We start from the raw sequence: 15242 nt of genomic DNA on the forward strand, positions 1-15242 counted from the left end.
GGGGGGGGGGCGTCTAAGACCACAACACCATTCACTCACTTCAGGCTTTCGTTCTACCCCTAGTTAGTTTGGAAATAAATACAAATTTACAATTATCAAAACATATTCATAAAAATAGCAATATATGATCTAGAGCTGTCAATAATTCCTAGTTAAGATTAATGCCTACTATTTGAATTTTGTTTACTGTGTTTTTTGTCACGTCAACAAGGAGAAGAACAATAATTGTACCACTTTTTTATTTCTTATTTTTCTTAATTTAAAACAGATCTGAAGCTGTTATTACTAATGTGATGTAAGGGTGTTTATATCTGTTCAGAACTCAAGAATAGTGGCATTCCAGCAGAGATCGGGAAAAGTTCGGTTCTTGTATATAGAAAGGCACGACAGTTTTACTCCACCTTCTAACTTGGGTGGTGTGACTAAAGTGCCTCTAGATTAGTTTATCTTTGGTAAACTTTGAATATGATGTTTGCAAGAGCTTTAATAACTAGTTACATTAGAAGAGCTTATTGTTATTATGGTACAGTCAAGATAACGCCTTCTTTATGGCACGGCCAAGTGGTTAGGGCGCTTGACTCGCAATTTGAGGGTCGCAGGTTCGAATCAAACACGTTAGCCCTTTCAGCCGTGGGGGCGTTATAATGTGACGGTCAATCCCACTATTCATTGGTAAAAGAGTAGCCCAAGAGTTGGCGGTGCGTGGTGATGAATAGCAGCCTTCTCTCTAGTCTTTCACAGCTAAATTAAGGACGGCTAGTGCAGATAGCCCTCGTGTAGCTTTGCGCGAAATTCAAAACAAACAAAAACAATGTCCCATTTCGGTGGCTCAGCTGTAAGCTTGGTGGCTTATAAGGCTAAGATTCGGGGTTTGTGTACTTGCAATAAGGTTTTAGATAGCCCATTCCGCGGCTTTACGCTTAAATAAACAAACAAAAATTTTCTATAAACTAATATTTTGCAACAGATACCTGATAAGGTTTCCTGCTTTCCCTAGTTCCGTTGTTAGATTCTTCCATGCTTGAAATACCATTTGTTTCTTCTCACTGTCAAGACAAGAAATCGGATCGGAATCAAACGATTGTTTTAGACTTTGGGCTGCAATATCCAAATCTTTAGTAGGTGGTGTTGAAGACAGCGTTAGGAAGTCAGTGAACCCTTTTGAAAAATCTTCAAAATCAATTTTTCCATCACCGTCGTGATCCAGATCATCAAATATAGCATCGGCATCTTGAGCAACGATTCCAAACTTAGCACATAGTTCCCTTACTTCATCTTGACCTAAGTAGCCTGTCCCTCTGGTGTCACAAGCCTTAAACAGATTCTCTAATTCAGCAGAAGCCATTGTGAATTACGTAAATGAAGAACCACTAAAATAGCATTCATATTATGGTAACTGAAGTTTACATTCGAAGCTTGATGAACTGATGAACTTCAGTGTAGGAGAAAACTAAAATTTTATAAAACAAAATCTTAATTAATTGGATTGTTATTTGAAAGGCTTATTCACAACAATAGAATTCAATAAAATATATGAAATAGTTATACTGTTATCCTTTTATGGCATCATCGTAGAATCAAACATTAGGAACCACCAAGGAGGGGTGGGGGTGTTTTTAATCATTATCTTCAAATAAATAATAGCGGCTAATTAATATCCACTGATCTTTAAAGTTCTTTATTTTGTTAATTATATTAGGGATATATATTTCAGGAGTGATACGATTTATCAATGAATAGACACTGGTAACACAGGCCTGCGATAGTTTTATTGTCTTGATTTTTTTTACATCTTATACGGTAATTCCTGTACGCTGAATCCGAAAATGGTATCCATTTTTCTCCATCACGTACAGATGTTTCACAAAAGGTAGTATGTACTTTTACATAAGTGAATGATATTTATTGAAATCGGGTCACATTTTGTTATGCTTAAAATGTTGACAACCACTGGATATAGATTTCTCTAGACCAATCGCGACGTGAGAGTCTTATCGATCGTTCTAGAACCCAAACATAAAAATAAAAAATGTTCATTGTGGTAAACGAAATAATAATTTGATCTAAGTAAGAGCTTGTTTTTTCTTCCCGATTTGTAAAAAAAAAAAATCTTACGTGATAGAAAAAAAAGAATATTATTTTCTAAATCTACGTAGCTGAATTATGGAAAATGCGTTATTAAAACCAAAACAACTTTTATGAAGTTTAAATTCGCCGGCCTGTGTAATTTAAGAAATTCCACGATGTATAAAGTTACACTCGTAAGATATTTCATGATTTAAAAGGTCACACTGATGACTTAAGATATTCCATGGTGAATAAAAGTCACATTGCTCATACTTGATGTGAGTGTGAAATTATTTATTTCATAACAGTTGTTTTTGAGAAACATGTTACACGCACACATTTAGTGCAAATTTGATCGTAAGATCAGATACTTTACTCCCTAATAAAACAGAATAATAAAATATATTTTATGAACAATCAAACGATTACCTGCAACAGTTCGTAAAACCACTGGCAGAAAAATAAAAAACTCTATATCGCTAAGAATAAACAGACTACGAATAAAGCATATGTTAAAATGGAGGCTGTGATGCGTGATCTGTACAAAACGCTAAACGGAGTAAGTTGTAAGAGTCATTGATCATATTACTGAGCGTTAAAAACAATATTACATGTGTTGTTCAACGGTCTAATTCACCCTAGGTGTATTATACCTATTCGTACGATACAATACATGCATATATTTTAAGAACACGAATTCTCAACATGCTGACATGCGATATTTAACGAAATATTAAAAATGAATATGTTAAGATGGCGGCCAGTCGTGGCTGCATAAACCCAATTGTGAAGAAGAATGAAATATTAAATTTATTGAGAACAACGTTTCAAAAATACAAATGTGTAATTTGATAAATCTACTTATAAGTGCGTAAAACCTGAAGTCTGTCACGTGAACCCCAAAATAATACTTGAATATTTTATGTTGAAATATATCGAAAACATAAAAATGAAATATCAAAATATTCTTAAAATTCAAAGGTACACAAAATTCCGATGATCATAGGACATGCAGAACAGAGAAAATACACTGTTTACACTGTCACAACTTCCAAATTAACCCTTTTAACTATTGGAACCAAGTGTCTATTGACTCACTCTGTCCTAAGTGTCACATACTCTCCATAGCATATCTTATATTTATTGCGAACGGTGGTGTCTGTCCTAGTTTTCGTCTGTTTCCCGTTTGAAAAGCTGCGCACGTAGGCAAAGCTCAACATTAACTTTTGAAATGACGGGAAAACAGACACGAATAACGTTGATATCAAACTGTATTTCGCAAGCAAGATATTCTATACTATGTTGTTAGGAATTACTCACACTATCATTCACATTTCAAAATGTGACGTAACTTCAAAAATAAGAATGTAGATTCACCGTATGTTATTGTTGAGCGGCTCCGAGCATGAGTGAAATGTTCAACGGTTACTTTTCGCGGTGGGCGATATAAGTAGCTCAGAGTTTTGGCTCTGAGTGAAACCAAGAGGGAAACACAATTAACATTTTTTAAGTCCATGAAATAATTTAAATTAAGAGACTAACTTAAACTATTTCCGTCACTGGGGGACGGGTATTTTTGTTAGATTAATTTTAACTTTTCCTATCACTGGAGATGGGTACTTTTGCTTGTAGTGACTATTTCACCAATCCAAAAAACCTCATTGTGAAATATATCGCATAAAGACCATAAATAGAAAACATAATTCAGAACTAATATTTTTACCAAAAGAACTTCAAAAACTATTTTCCCTTTCGGTGAGTTGGGTTCTTATTTTAAGAATAGGAGAGGTGTTGTCATGCATAGTGGATCCCTGTTACTGTACTTTCTACCTTCTTAAAAATCGGATGTTGATCTTGGGATTATTTATTTCTTCTTTATATTTATATACATATATATGTTTATTTATTTACTTAAAAAAAACGATAGGTAAACTGTTTACCAAAATTTCTGAAGAAACATAGAACTAACTCATTGTACTAAGAAACAAAAATTATGAAGTAGGAACAGTTCTGGTCTTCCGAATCAATGGCAGTGTATTTATACATCTTAAACCTGGAATTAATAATTAATTACAGAATATCGGTTGAATAAGATAGGACAATAAAACAAAAATAGAGAGCAGTTCAATAAGATTTTTCCCGTTGGATTTATTTCCATGCTAAGGAACGTCATGAAAGTTCACCAGATATTTAAAACATCCATTTCTAAGATATCTAACTGGAGTTGTCTCCAAGAATAGAGGGCTGATGATATTTTAGCTTTGATTGATAAAAAAGAAAAAGAGGTTTAATAGAAAAGCTTATACTGAAAGTAATCATTATGATTAATTTTGTTAAACATTAAGTTATCCCATCTTTGTGCTTCAATTAAAAACATTTTCCAGCGGATCATCGGTAAGTTTGAGGACTTACACTTTTAAAATCCTGAGTTTGATTCACCGCCGAGGACAGAGTGCAGGTGGCCCATTGTGTAGCTAAGAATAAACAAACAAATCCAATTACAAATATGAGGGAGTCGACGTTACAACGCTGGTACACTAGAATTGATTAGTTTTCTATTAAACCTCGTAAAACAATGTGCCGACACTGTTTGTTTTAGACGGTTTGATAGTGACCTTGGTGTCAACTACGTACTTACCTATATTAATGGACTAATCCTTAGTTCAATATTGACCTAATAGCATCTATTATCATCTCTCAATAATAGGCCGTACAGTGAGATCACCTGTACTTCCTTGAGCACAGCCTATATCTGGAAAGTCTTGGTCGACAGATGCTTACAAACAGTTAACTCCCAGCAGTGCTTGTAGTTATCAAACGGATATAGACGATAGGTCTGAAGTTCTGTAAGCAAATAACGAAGTGACCTACACGTTTTTCTTGTTGATGCAAGTTAATAATCTGATATCGCTTTATTTTCTGGGGTTGATTCGATAAACTTTGAACACTGGTAGTTTTTACAAAGCTAATGTTGACGATCACTATTAATGTTAGTAAGTCTACGACAATAATAGTGTCCACCTGAGAGAGACATTTTCTTTATCCAATCTGATGATTCCGTACTCGGATTTTCTTTCTATTCCCTTCAGTACTTTTATAAGGGGTATCTATAATAACTCACTGGCACTGATCATAAATTCTCAAAATATTTATACTGCCGACGTTAAAAAGAAATACTTTCCAACTAGAATAGTTCTGGGACCAAGCTGACCCGATGGCTCAAGGTTTCTTGATGTCACTAAACCAGTCCTGACTTGAAATGTTATGGTGGTACATCCAAAAATAAAACTTATTATTCCGAAACTTCTTGCACACTTATGTGATTCTGAAAGCAAGCAGGTTCAGCCACTAACAATTTTCTTATGTCAGTAAGTCAGCAACGGTTCCAGTTATTTTTCTGTCCCATTTATTGAAATGGAAACCAACAGGCTTAAACACTGGGATCCTTCTGATGTCACTAGTGACCTAAACTAATAAATTTGTGCAATAAGCATCTGTATAATCATCAGTTTGTTTCTGCGCCGTTTAAACACATAACTTAGGTAGTGGTACTCCACAAGTGTACAATGCGTCGAAACACCTGTTGGAAGAACTCTCGTTGCCAGTGTTTGTTTCTACCTCTATCGATACACAAGGCAGCATCATATATGCTGTCTCGTGTGACCCATATTTATTTATATACCTTTGTCTTTAAATACCACGTTGGCCCAGCATGCACACGAAAGAGTATAGTGTGATGAAAGATGGTTCAACTTTTATCGTTAATTTGGAGTTTTATTATTACTATCAAAATATTTATTTAATTCCTTACATCAAGCAAAAACAAGACTGATACTTATGTAAAACTCCTTATGACTTCTGTATCAGCGAGAGGTTTTACGATTCCTTGTTGACTTGTTTGTTTTTATACGGCACAAAGCTACACAATGGGCTATCTCTGCTGTGCTCACCGCTGGTATCGAACCCTGGTTTTTAGCATTATAAAGCTTCAGACCGCTGATGGACCCTCGATGATTTCTTGATAATACGTGGATTTACGTACACGAATCTCAGTTTACAGTGAAGTTTCTTATAAAGTATGAATGTTATTAATGATTTCAACAGGGTTTCACAACACTAAGCTACCAACTCTTGCCATAAGCTACATTTGTATAAACATTTCGTGAAGCCTCATGCACTATAGTTCTTTGCTTTCGAGTTTAGTGTTCATATTGTTAAACTGGGTATTTTTTGTAATTTAACCATCTTAGGTTCCCAAAATTCACTTTTAAACAGAAATCTTAGGATCAAAATGACCCTACATATGTAATAGTTATTGGAAACACACTAGAATTTTTGTAAACAAGATTACTATATTTCAAAACACAATAAATAAAATACAGACATCATGCGATAACATTTATATAAATATTTGAAATGCATCAGTATTTAGGCGTATGCTGCAAACGGTTGCCGTGTGCTCAGTATAATTAAATTTTCCAGTTAACACGTTTCCTGAGTTTTTGACATTTTCACGAAGACATATTGCCCATCTTTCACGTATCTTTTGTACTAGACGATCTTCCTACCACTTGTTTTGAATTTCTGCTCCTTTTGCCGCACGAAACAACCCATGAATGATTCTTGTTTGGATTTATGGTTTCACCAACAGGCACAAGCTGGCCTAACGAGATCCCAGGAAAAAAATCCCGGGGGCCCCCTTGGAAAGTACGTAAAAAATAAATTACTGCTCTGTCAGCATAATAGAGAAAACAAAAAAATTTCTGGGCCCCTTCTAGCTTTTTCCCGGTAAAATTTTTGAGTCCAGTCCGCCCCCTCTCACCACTTCTTTTCCCAGCTGTCTTAGAAAAAAACCTTTTAGTTGACAGAGATCTCTCGTTCAATGGAAGATTCACAACAATTCAAATGACGTGAGCATTCAAACAGGCAATGTTCAAGCTATTTGAAAATATTACCTTTAGCCAACATCTGCTGATTCGTCTGGTAGTGTATGCAGAAACCATTTGATCACACGAGTTCACACCACTTTTTGTTGTAAAAATGAGTAATGTCAGATTTCTTTTCCGCTGCAGATACAGAATCAGTTGTGTGAATTGATGACAGGAAAACAACAGCTTTACACTTTTTAAGAACATAACTGACAAGCGTTAGTTTATCCTGAAAATCTAATAAACTTATGGGGACTTTGTGGTTGGAAAGAAACTCTATTGGAATTTCTGGGTGACTTTTACGAATGGTACCAATAAAGTTAGTTTCTTCTCTAATAGATTCTTGACCAATTGCACTCTAGTAAAAACGTTGTCAGTAGTTATGTGTTCGTACAGGGCTCTCTAAAAACTATGGACAATTTGATTACATCTTTTCTCTGCAAATATGTTGTTGGAATTGCAAAAGACTCTTCCCCTAAGTAAATATCAGCGTTTAGAACATATGACTCTTTTTAGAATCACAGAACAACCAGAACTTTATACCGTGTTTTGCTGGTTTTGATGACATCTATTGCCTGATAAGACAGCGACCTTTGAGAGTTACTAGCTGTTCATCTGTTGTCACACTCTCAAATGAAAAAGAGAAACAAACGTTTCCCAGATCTCCGACACATGTAGTTGTATTAGAGCACTGGCGACTTCGACGGACATTTCTATCTTCAAATTGTAGGAATATTGTAATTGTCTTGAACTTTAGTGATATAGCTGCTCTGAAAACTGGCGTACCTTGTTCCTCAGACCACAACTCTTCTAAACTATCCCCACTAGATCGATAAACTCCCGCCAGTACACGAAGTATTTAGCAAGCACAAATCTCATTTTGTATATTGAATTTTAGCTACTGTCAAAGCATGTTGAACCATGCGTGTTGGCTACTTTATTGCAAAATTACATTAAGCATAAAGCGCGTATTAAAAGACTGTAATTAAGACGCTGAAATGCGTACTTTATTACACCTGGAGTGGGGTTCATTATGTTTCTCCACGAGAACTTCTTTGGACTTCTCTTCCCATCTCTCTTGTTTATTTCTTGAAAGGCAGATGTCGGCAGCAAAAATCTGAAAAGTTTCAGATTTTTGTCACTTAGCTCACTATTACTGTATTTATTCATTTGCACTATGCAATGTAGGGTCGACGTCAGTCGTCATCATCGCTGAATACCTCAGCTACGTATTCAGTTTCACCCCTCTGCAAAAGTTTCAAAATCTCCTGTTCAGTGAGAGTTTTTCGGCACATCTTACTGTTCATACAACACAGAACAAACTGAAAGAATTATCATACAAGAACTCCTTTTATACAAACAGCTCAAACAGACAAGTAGAGGCCTGTCTGGAATTCAATCAACATCGAAGTTAGACATTTTGGACCCTGTGTGATACTCAGTGACAAGGCTGGATTACCAAAAAACAAAATATTATTATTTTACCAAGTCAAAAACAAAATGGTACAGTAACTGCTGTACCTATGTGTAATATGGAGTCAGCCCCCCAGTGTCACAGCGGTATGTCTACGTATTTACAACGCTAGAATCCGGGTTTCGATACCAGTGGTGGGCAGAGCACAGATAGCCCATTGTATAGCTCTGTGCTTACTTACAAACAAACGAACAGTGTATCATATTACAACCTCATTAGCTTCGTTAAAATATCATCTGATGATATTTCATTATTTATTGAATTAATGTATTAGAGTGATAACTTATGTATCTGTATGTGCTGTATTCCTTTTGGAAATTTATAAAGATTTTAATATATATATTACTTCTCGTTGTCTGCTCCTTTTAACATTTGTAAGAGATGTGTGGCTTTGGAATCTAATAACTTTATTTTTACACTAGCTACTCAAATTACGTTCAATATCATCATTCTACTGCAGTACTTTGGTTAATTTAATTATACAATTTATTGTTGTGTTTTACAGTTTATTAAAACAGCCTCTGACTAGTTGTTTATTTTATTACCCTATATGTATATATATAGGTTTTCAAAGAGACCAAATACTCGAACGCTTTCTTCTTCTATTCTCCTTCTGTTCTTCTTCACTATTTCTGAAGAAAAATAGTGAATTATTCGAAAGCATTCGTGTTTAGGGTCTCGTTTGAAAACCATTACACCTTTTGTATGTGATCCTGTGTGCTAACTTCTTAATCAGAATACATATAAACAGAGTGTGGAAAATTTACAACACAGTTAGTACAGTTGGTATTATACGGTTGGTACTAAAAAAAATATTACGAAGACAGTTGAAACCAATTTAATTATCGTTTATTTCTGTAAGACGATAGAAATTAAACTACGTTCTAAATGATGTTGAGATTTGATAATGGTGTCTCGCTTTTCTAGTAAATCAGAGACAGAATACCACTATGGTTCTCCTTATAGACGGTTAGTATTCGTTATTTTATAATTTTTAATTTTTCTATATGTTCTATCGGGTAATTTCGTTAGATGTGCACTATTGCAATTAATGAATCTTAAGTGTTTTCTAAGTCACGGTGCATTATATTTTTCATTGATATTATTGATTATATTGTTTAAATATAAATTTGAATATTATTAATTACACCTATTATTTTTTCCTATATATATGAATATCATTTTACATTGTTACCTTATTACGTAGATTTAGAAATGACCTAAGTCTTCTATGTTGGCCAAGTCTCGGGAGGTATTGTTGGGATTACAGCCGAAATTGTGAGTGAAAGGAGACGTAATACAATACTTCGACTCATTGGCGTAACTACAAAAGATGCCCCCTCTAGATGAAAATAATTAGGCCTCCTATATTTATTTCCCAATTATTGTAATTATGATTATGACTGATTGATATCATTAACTTAAATGAAATTTCAAAATTAATCGAAACTTAAAATTGTATCTCGTATTATTTTCGAATTACACGTGTATCAAATTTCGGGTCAGTTAATTTACGCATTAGTGAAAGCGAAGTACGTAGTAGTATGCATGGTCGAACTACCTTATATATATATATATTGGGAACTGTGGTGTCTGTCCGAGTGTTCGTCTGTTTCCCGTTTGAAAAGCTGCGCACGCAGGCAAAGCTCAACATTCACTTTTGAAATGACGAGAGAACAGGCATGAATAATGTTGATGCCAAATTTTATTTCGCAAGCAGTATTTTCCACACTAAACTGTTAGGAATTAATCACACTATCATTCACATTTCAAATTGTGACATAACTTAAATAATAGAAATGTAGATTTACCGTATGTTATTGTTGAGCGGCTCTGAGCATGAGTGAAATGTTCAACAGTTAGTTTTCGCGGTGGGCGGTATAAGTAGCTCAGAGCTTTGGCTCTGGATGAAACCAAGAGGGCAACACAATTAACCTTTTTAAAGTTCATGAAATAATTTAAACTGATAGATTAACTTCAACTTTTCCTGTCACTGGGGACGGGTACTTTTACTTGTAATTATTATATTTCCACCAAGATAGTATGTACCACAAACTGAGGCAGTCGGTGTATGGACTCAGTCTGCTCTGTCCTTTCTCTACATGTTTGTACTCTACCAGAATAGTGAAACCGCCCTTTAGGTCCAACAAACTAAATTGTATGTCTTCTTCCCCTTGTCGACAAATTGTCAGACCTTTCGAGCCCTCTTTTGGCTCCTCCCTCCCCCGCAATTGCGAGGTCAAACTTACGCCACTGCTTTGACTGCCTTTAAACATCTAAAAAGATAACTACAACTCTTAATCTCGGGATTATTTGACTGTCAACTATATACATTTCTAACAGTACTGTGCAGCAACAGAGCCTGATTACATTAATTAAGAGATTGAAGCTTATTCTTTTACACTGAGCATATATCTATCACAAATCGTATTTATTAAACACTAAATGAAAAATCCAAGACATTTGTTGCTATAACGCAATGGGTTATTTAAGTTATATTCCTGAATTTTTAGAATAAAGAATGTTACTTTGTTAGCCACCTTTTATGTAAGTCTTTACGCTATTTAATTTGAAATAACAAGCACCTAAACATTATATTATTCGTGGAACATGAATGTGTTTCTAGTCTAACATTTCAATATACATTACATATATGTGAATAAACAGAAATTCAAATTAATTTGGTTACAGTTTTGGTTAGTCAGGCTTATAGAATTGTGAACAGTTACACTATGCTAATGAAAAAACATATCACAACTTTTTAAAACTGGATGAATATTTTCATTAATAAAAAGATCTGTGAATGTTTTATTAAAACTGGTGCCCTTAGTTCCTGTCATTTAGTGTCTTTAAATAAATCTATATGCACATTTTATCATACATATATTTTGTGTAAATATAAACTATTAGAACTCATCATATTCTAGTTAATGCCGTATTTCAGTTGAATCTTGTCAAAAATAACAATGTAAGAAAATTTGACGATTAATTACACTTTAGCATTCGTGAAGTGGTCATAATCGCTCTTCTAAAGCTGACCTTAAACTAGCCTAACCTTGTTTTATTGAATCTATAAACTTTATGTAATACTAACTATGTATTCTGACGAACTTTTATTATAATTCGAATAAGTTTTGCAAAGGTTATTTAGACGTTATCGAAATATAACACGTATTCTTTAACTGTACATTATTTCTGTGGTTCCTATATGAAAAATTGATGAATGCTCGCTTTGTGAAATTTACATCTTTGTTTTGTAAAAGTACCCAAAATATCATTAGCGCATGTTACGTATCCTATATTCGAGCTCTTATAACACGCCCTACTAGGAATTTGTATAGGTTCTTAAACAGACGTTCTTCTTTCATTTTTTATTATTGTATTTATTCGCTCAACATAGTGAATACGTGCAAGATTATCCTAGAGATAAGACATCACTGTAGAAGCATCCTGCATGAGCTTTTCTTAGTAATTGCCTGTACTTTCACAGTGAAATTTCTGATTAATGTATTTTCAGAAATAAAACAAATTTCATGAATATAGAACAAGCTTTTCACAAGGAACTCAACATAACACTATATAGAACAAGCTTTTCACAAGGAACTCAACATGACACTATATAGAACAAGCTTTTCCCAAGGAACTCAACATAACACTAAATTTACACTTGAATATAAAAGGTGGCAGCTTTAATGAAACTTTCTCAATACGTATAGTTACATACGATTTAGACTTATCCACAGTATTGCCATCTGGTGGAAACAGCACGGTGTTATGTATGGAAGACAGTCAAGACTTTACGAAGGCATACTTTTGACTACATTTTATATATTCATAATTTCAAGTTTTATCAGTTACACTAATTGTAATATCTTCCCGACTAAAAATTTAATTGGTAGCGTCAGATGAAACGTAATAGCCGTTAAATTTCTATAATTACATATTTATATCAAATATGCCGTAACTAAGCCAGAAAATTTACAAGCGGTGTAATTTAGCTCAGTTATTCACAATGATTTTACTAACTTCGATGGCAGGATAACCAATTAGAAGACCACCCCTCTCCGCCTACAAGAGTATGCCACACGATCGAAATCTATCATATAACTTAAAGTAAAGAAATGGGTGATGTCTGCTTAATTTTTCCAGAACGAGGGTTAAATGAAACTATTTTGTTCCGGTCTTGAATCTGTACAACTGCTACTCATTAACCGAATAATGGGTTTGAAGTTTATAAAACACACTCCAAGTACATTCAGCGGCATATCGTGGCTCCTGCAACCCAGCCACTAGTTCATGCCTTAACCATGAAGGAAAAAAACAACAAAACAATACGATTAGTTGCCTCGAAACGACACCACGAGGAGTTTCAATAAATAATGTTGCATACTTTTGTACGTGGTTCTTCGAATTTTTTTTTCTTTTTTTGAAATAATCGATGTACATATAAACTTTTGTAGGTATGATGAAGTATCTATTTACTGACTGATCAAAACTAAAAAATTAAATACAGAACTAGCAACTAAACACGTTATACAAGTATGAGAAATCTCTAAACTTGCTTTTAATGCACAAACTTTAGTACAGAAAATAAAAGTTTTTTTTTTTTGTTTTCTTTTAAGTACTGGCCTGATATACATATAAACATGTATAGAGGTTCTGCTCTTAACTTACACATTTCTGAATGAAGTTTGTTAAATTTTCTTTCGGTATTAATTATTTGTAATAATAGCAATTTTCAAGACGTTCTTCCAAAGCATGAAGTATAACCCAATTCATTTAAAAGGGTTTTTTATACATTTAAATAACTTTCACGCATAATTGAAATTAGAGAAATTTAGCAAAACAAAGTTTCTCATAATGAATTGTAGTAACACGTGGTCTTCCTATGTTGAATAATAGTTTTTAAATATTTTCGTAAAAAAAAAAAAGATAAACATTAAACATATTCTTAGGATTTCGTTGTTTATTGTTCAGTTTAAAGCTACATAATTGTCTATCTGTCCTCTATGCACAATTTTTAGCATTATAAGCCCTCAGACTTACTGCTGAGCCACCAGAAGAAAGTTCGTATTCTTCGGTATCCGTTAACGATTAAATATTTTCAGTTTTTCAAGTTAGATTCTTGGATAAAATGTATACGAGATTTTTGAAAATTATATTTGCATCTCAAGTGGATTAGGCAGTAATGTGAATGTTAATGGTGTTACATTAACTTTCCGATTCATTGTAGGGGGAAACATCAATGATTAAGAGTATATTTAAAAAAAAATACATCAACACCAATATGCATTACCAGTTTTATTTGGTGTATACACAGATATACACGCCCACATCTGATTACAGCCTACTGCACTATCTTAGAAAGCCCCTACTACAATTCAGCAGGAGCTACACAATCTAAATTACCCTTCAAACTACTACACAACTTTTTACGACCAAGAATGTCAAGAGTAAAGCACTTCATTAGAAACTAGAAGTTGACACAAAATAGGTAAGTTTAATCTGAGGTATGAATAGGCTGTTCACTACTCTCCGAGATCCACCACAAAAGCTGTCTTGGAACAAACCTTTCAACTAGGCTACACAAAAAACATACGTTTTTGTCAATTTCATTAAAAGGATGTTATAATTTTTTGACTTTTTGTTATCTCAATTCACCTTCCTTTAATAAATCATCCTTCTGATTAACAAAAAGGATTCTCTTCAGTTCCAGAAGAAAATGGACAGTTCTCTGAACATCCTTTATCTATATATATAATGTGACACTTCACGATAAAAACTTCAGGCAATTACATCAGAGAAACAGCACAATAATATATGGCTATAGATGACATGATGATGAACCTATACTCAAAACACATATATAGTAGGTAAACAGCAACAAAAATATCGAAGGAGAGATTAACCCAAAACTGTGAGGTGCTCTCCTAATGGTAATCAATAGTACACATTCTATAGTTATAAAATTTATTACAAAAGACTGGATTTGGCTAGCAAACATTTAAATACAATTTCTTGGTGGCACAAAAGTTTCAATTATATGTAGCATCTTTGTCTTAAATCTAACTGTTAAAAAATTAAAACATTTTAATTTCAAGCCACATTTAAATGATGTAAAAATGTAAACATGCTAACTCAAGTTCACATAATATCAAAACTCAAAAATTAATAATATCGTGCCAAGTGGCAATATTTTTACAATAATTTAAGTTTCTTATTCAAATATACAATCAGTTGTAATAATAAAAAGTATATACATAAAAAACCCACTTTTAAGATATTCAGTTTAACATATATGAAATGAGTTGTAAAATTAAATGTAAACTTCAAAAACTTCCGTTAAATGAACATTCTCCAGTCCAACATATAACAATCAAATGAAGTGTTCTGTAATAACCAGAGTGTTTCAAAACTACAATAATCAGCTTTTTTTTTTATCGATTTGTTTTTCATTAGTGAATTTACTGACCACTTTTCTGTCATAAGGGTTAAACAAGCAAAGCACATATTAACATTTATCAATCATGATTAATGTAAAAATGTTATAATGTACATGTACAGTTGCCTTGGAGTACAAAGTGATTTACTTCTTGATATTGTTTTTCTGAAATAACAAGAGTTAACATAACTGAAAGATAAAGGAAAAATGATATATACACAATATTTTAACTACATAAGAGTCAAACTGTAATGTAAAGATTTGTACAATAACTTATAGAATTTTGGAAAAAAAATTCTCAAATGCTCGATAACACTGGTTTGTCATTATC

The 15242-nt window shown here is 33.5% G+C and overlaps 1 protein-coding gene across 3 annotated transcripts in view; it reads right to left on the reverse strand.

Moving 5' to 3' along the window:
• LOC106468146 (ras and EF-hand domain-containing protein homolog) overlaps nt 1-5390 on the reverse strand; it is a 30216-nt gene extending 24826 nt beyond the window's left edge. Inside the window, exons 1-3 of one of the 3 annotated variants that reach the window (XM_022397171.1) lie at nt 4706-5390; nt 4480-4541; nt 972-1450 (exon numbers count right to left, since the gene is read on the reverse strand). In XM_022397171.1, the coding sequence (XP_022252879.1) occupies nt 972-1345 (374 nt within the window). In that variant the 5' untranslated portion in view covers nt 1346-1450; nt 4480-4541; nt 4706-5390. Of the gene's footprint in view, nt 1-971; nt 1451-4479; nt 4628-4705 lie in introns of those variants that run through there. The other 2 variants (XM_022397187.1, XM_022397180.1) reach the window with 2 other exon arrangements.
• Nucleotides 5391-15242: the final 9852 nt, after the last annotated feature.

The sequence above is a fragment of the Limulus polyphemus genome, unplaced genomic scaffold (assembly GCF_000517525.1).
Source record: "Limulus polyphemus unplaced genomic scaffold, Limulus_polyphemus-2.1.2 Scaffold86, whole genome shotgun sequence".
Lineage (NCBI taxonomy): Eukaryota > Metazoa > Arthropoda > Merostomata > Xiphosura > Limulidae > Limulus > Limulus polyphemus.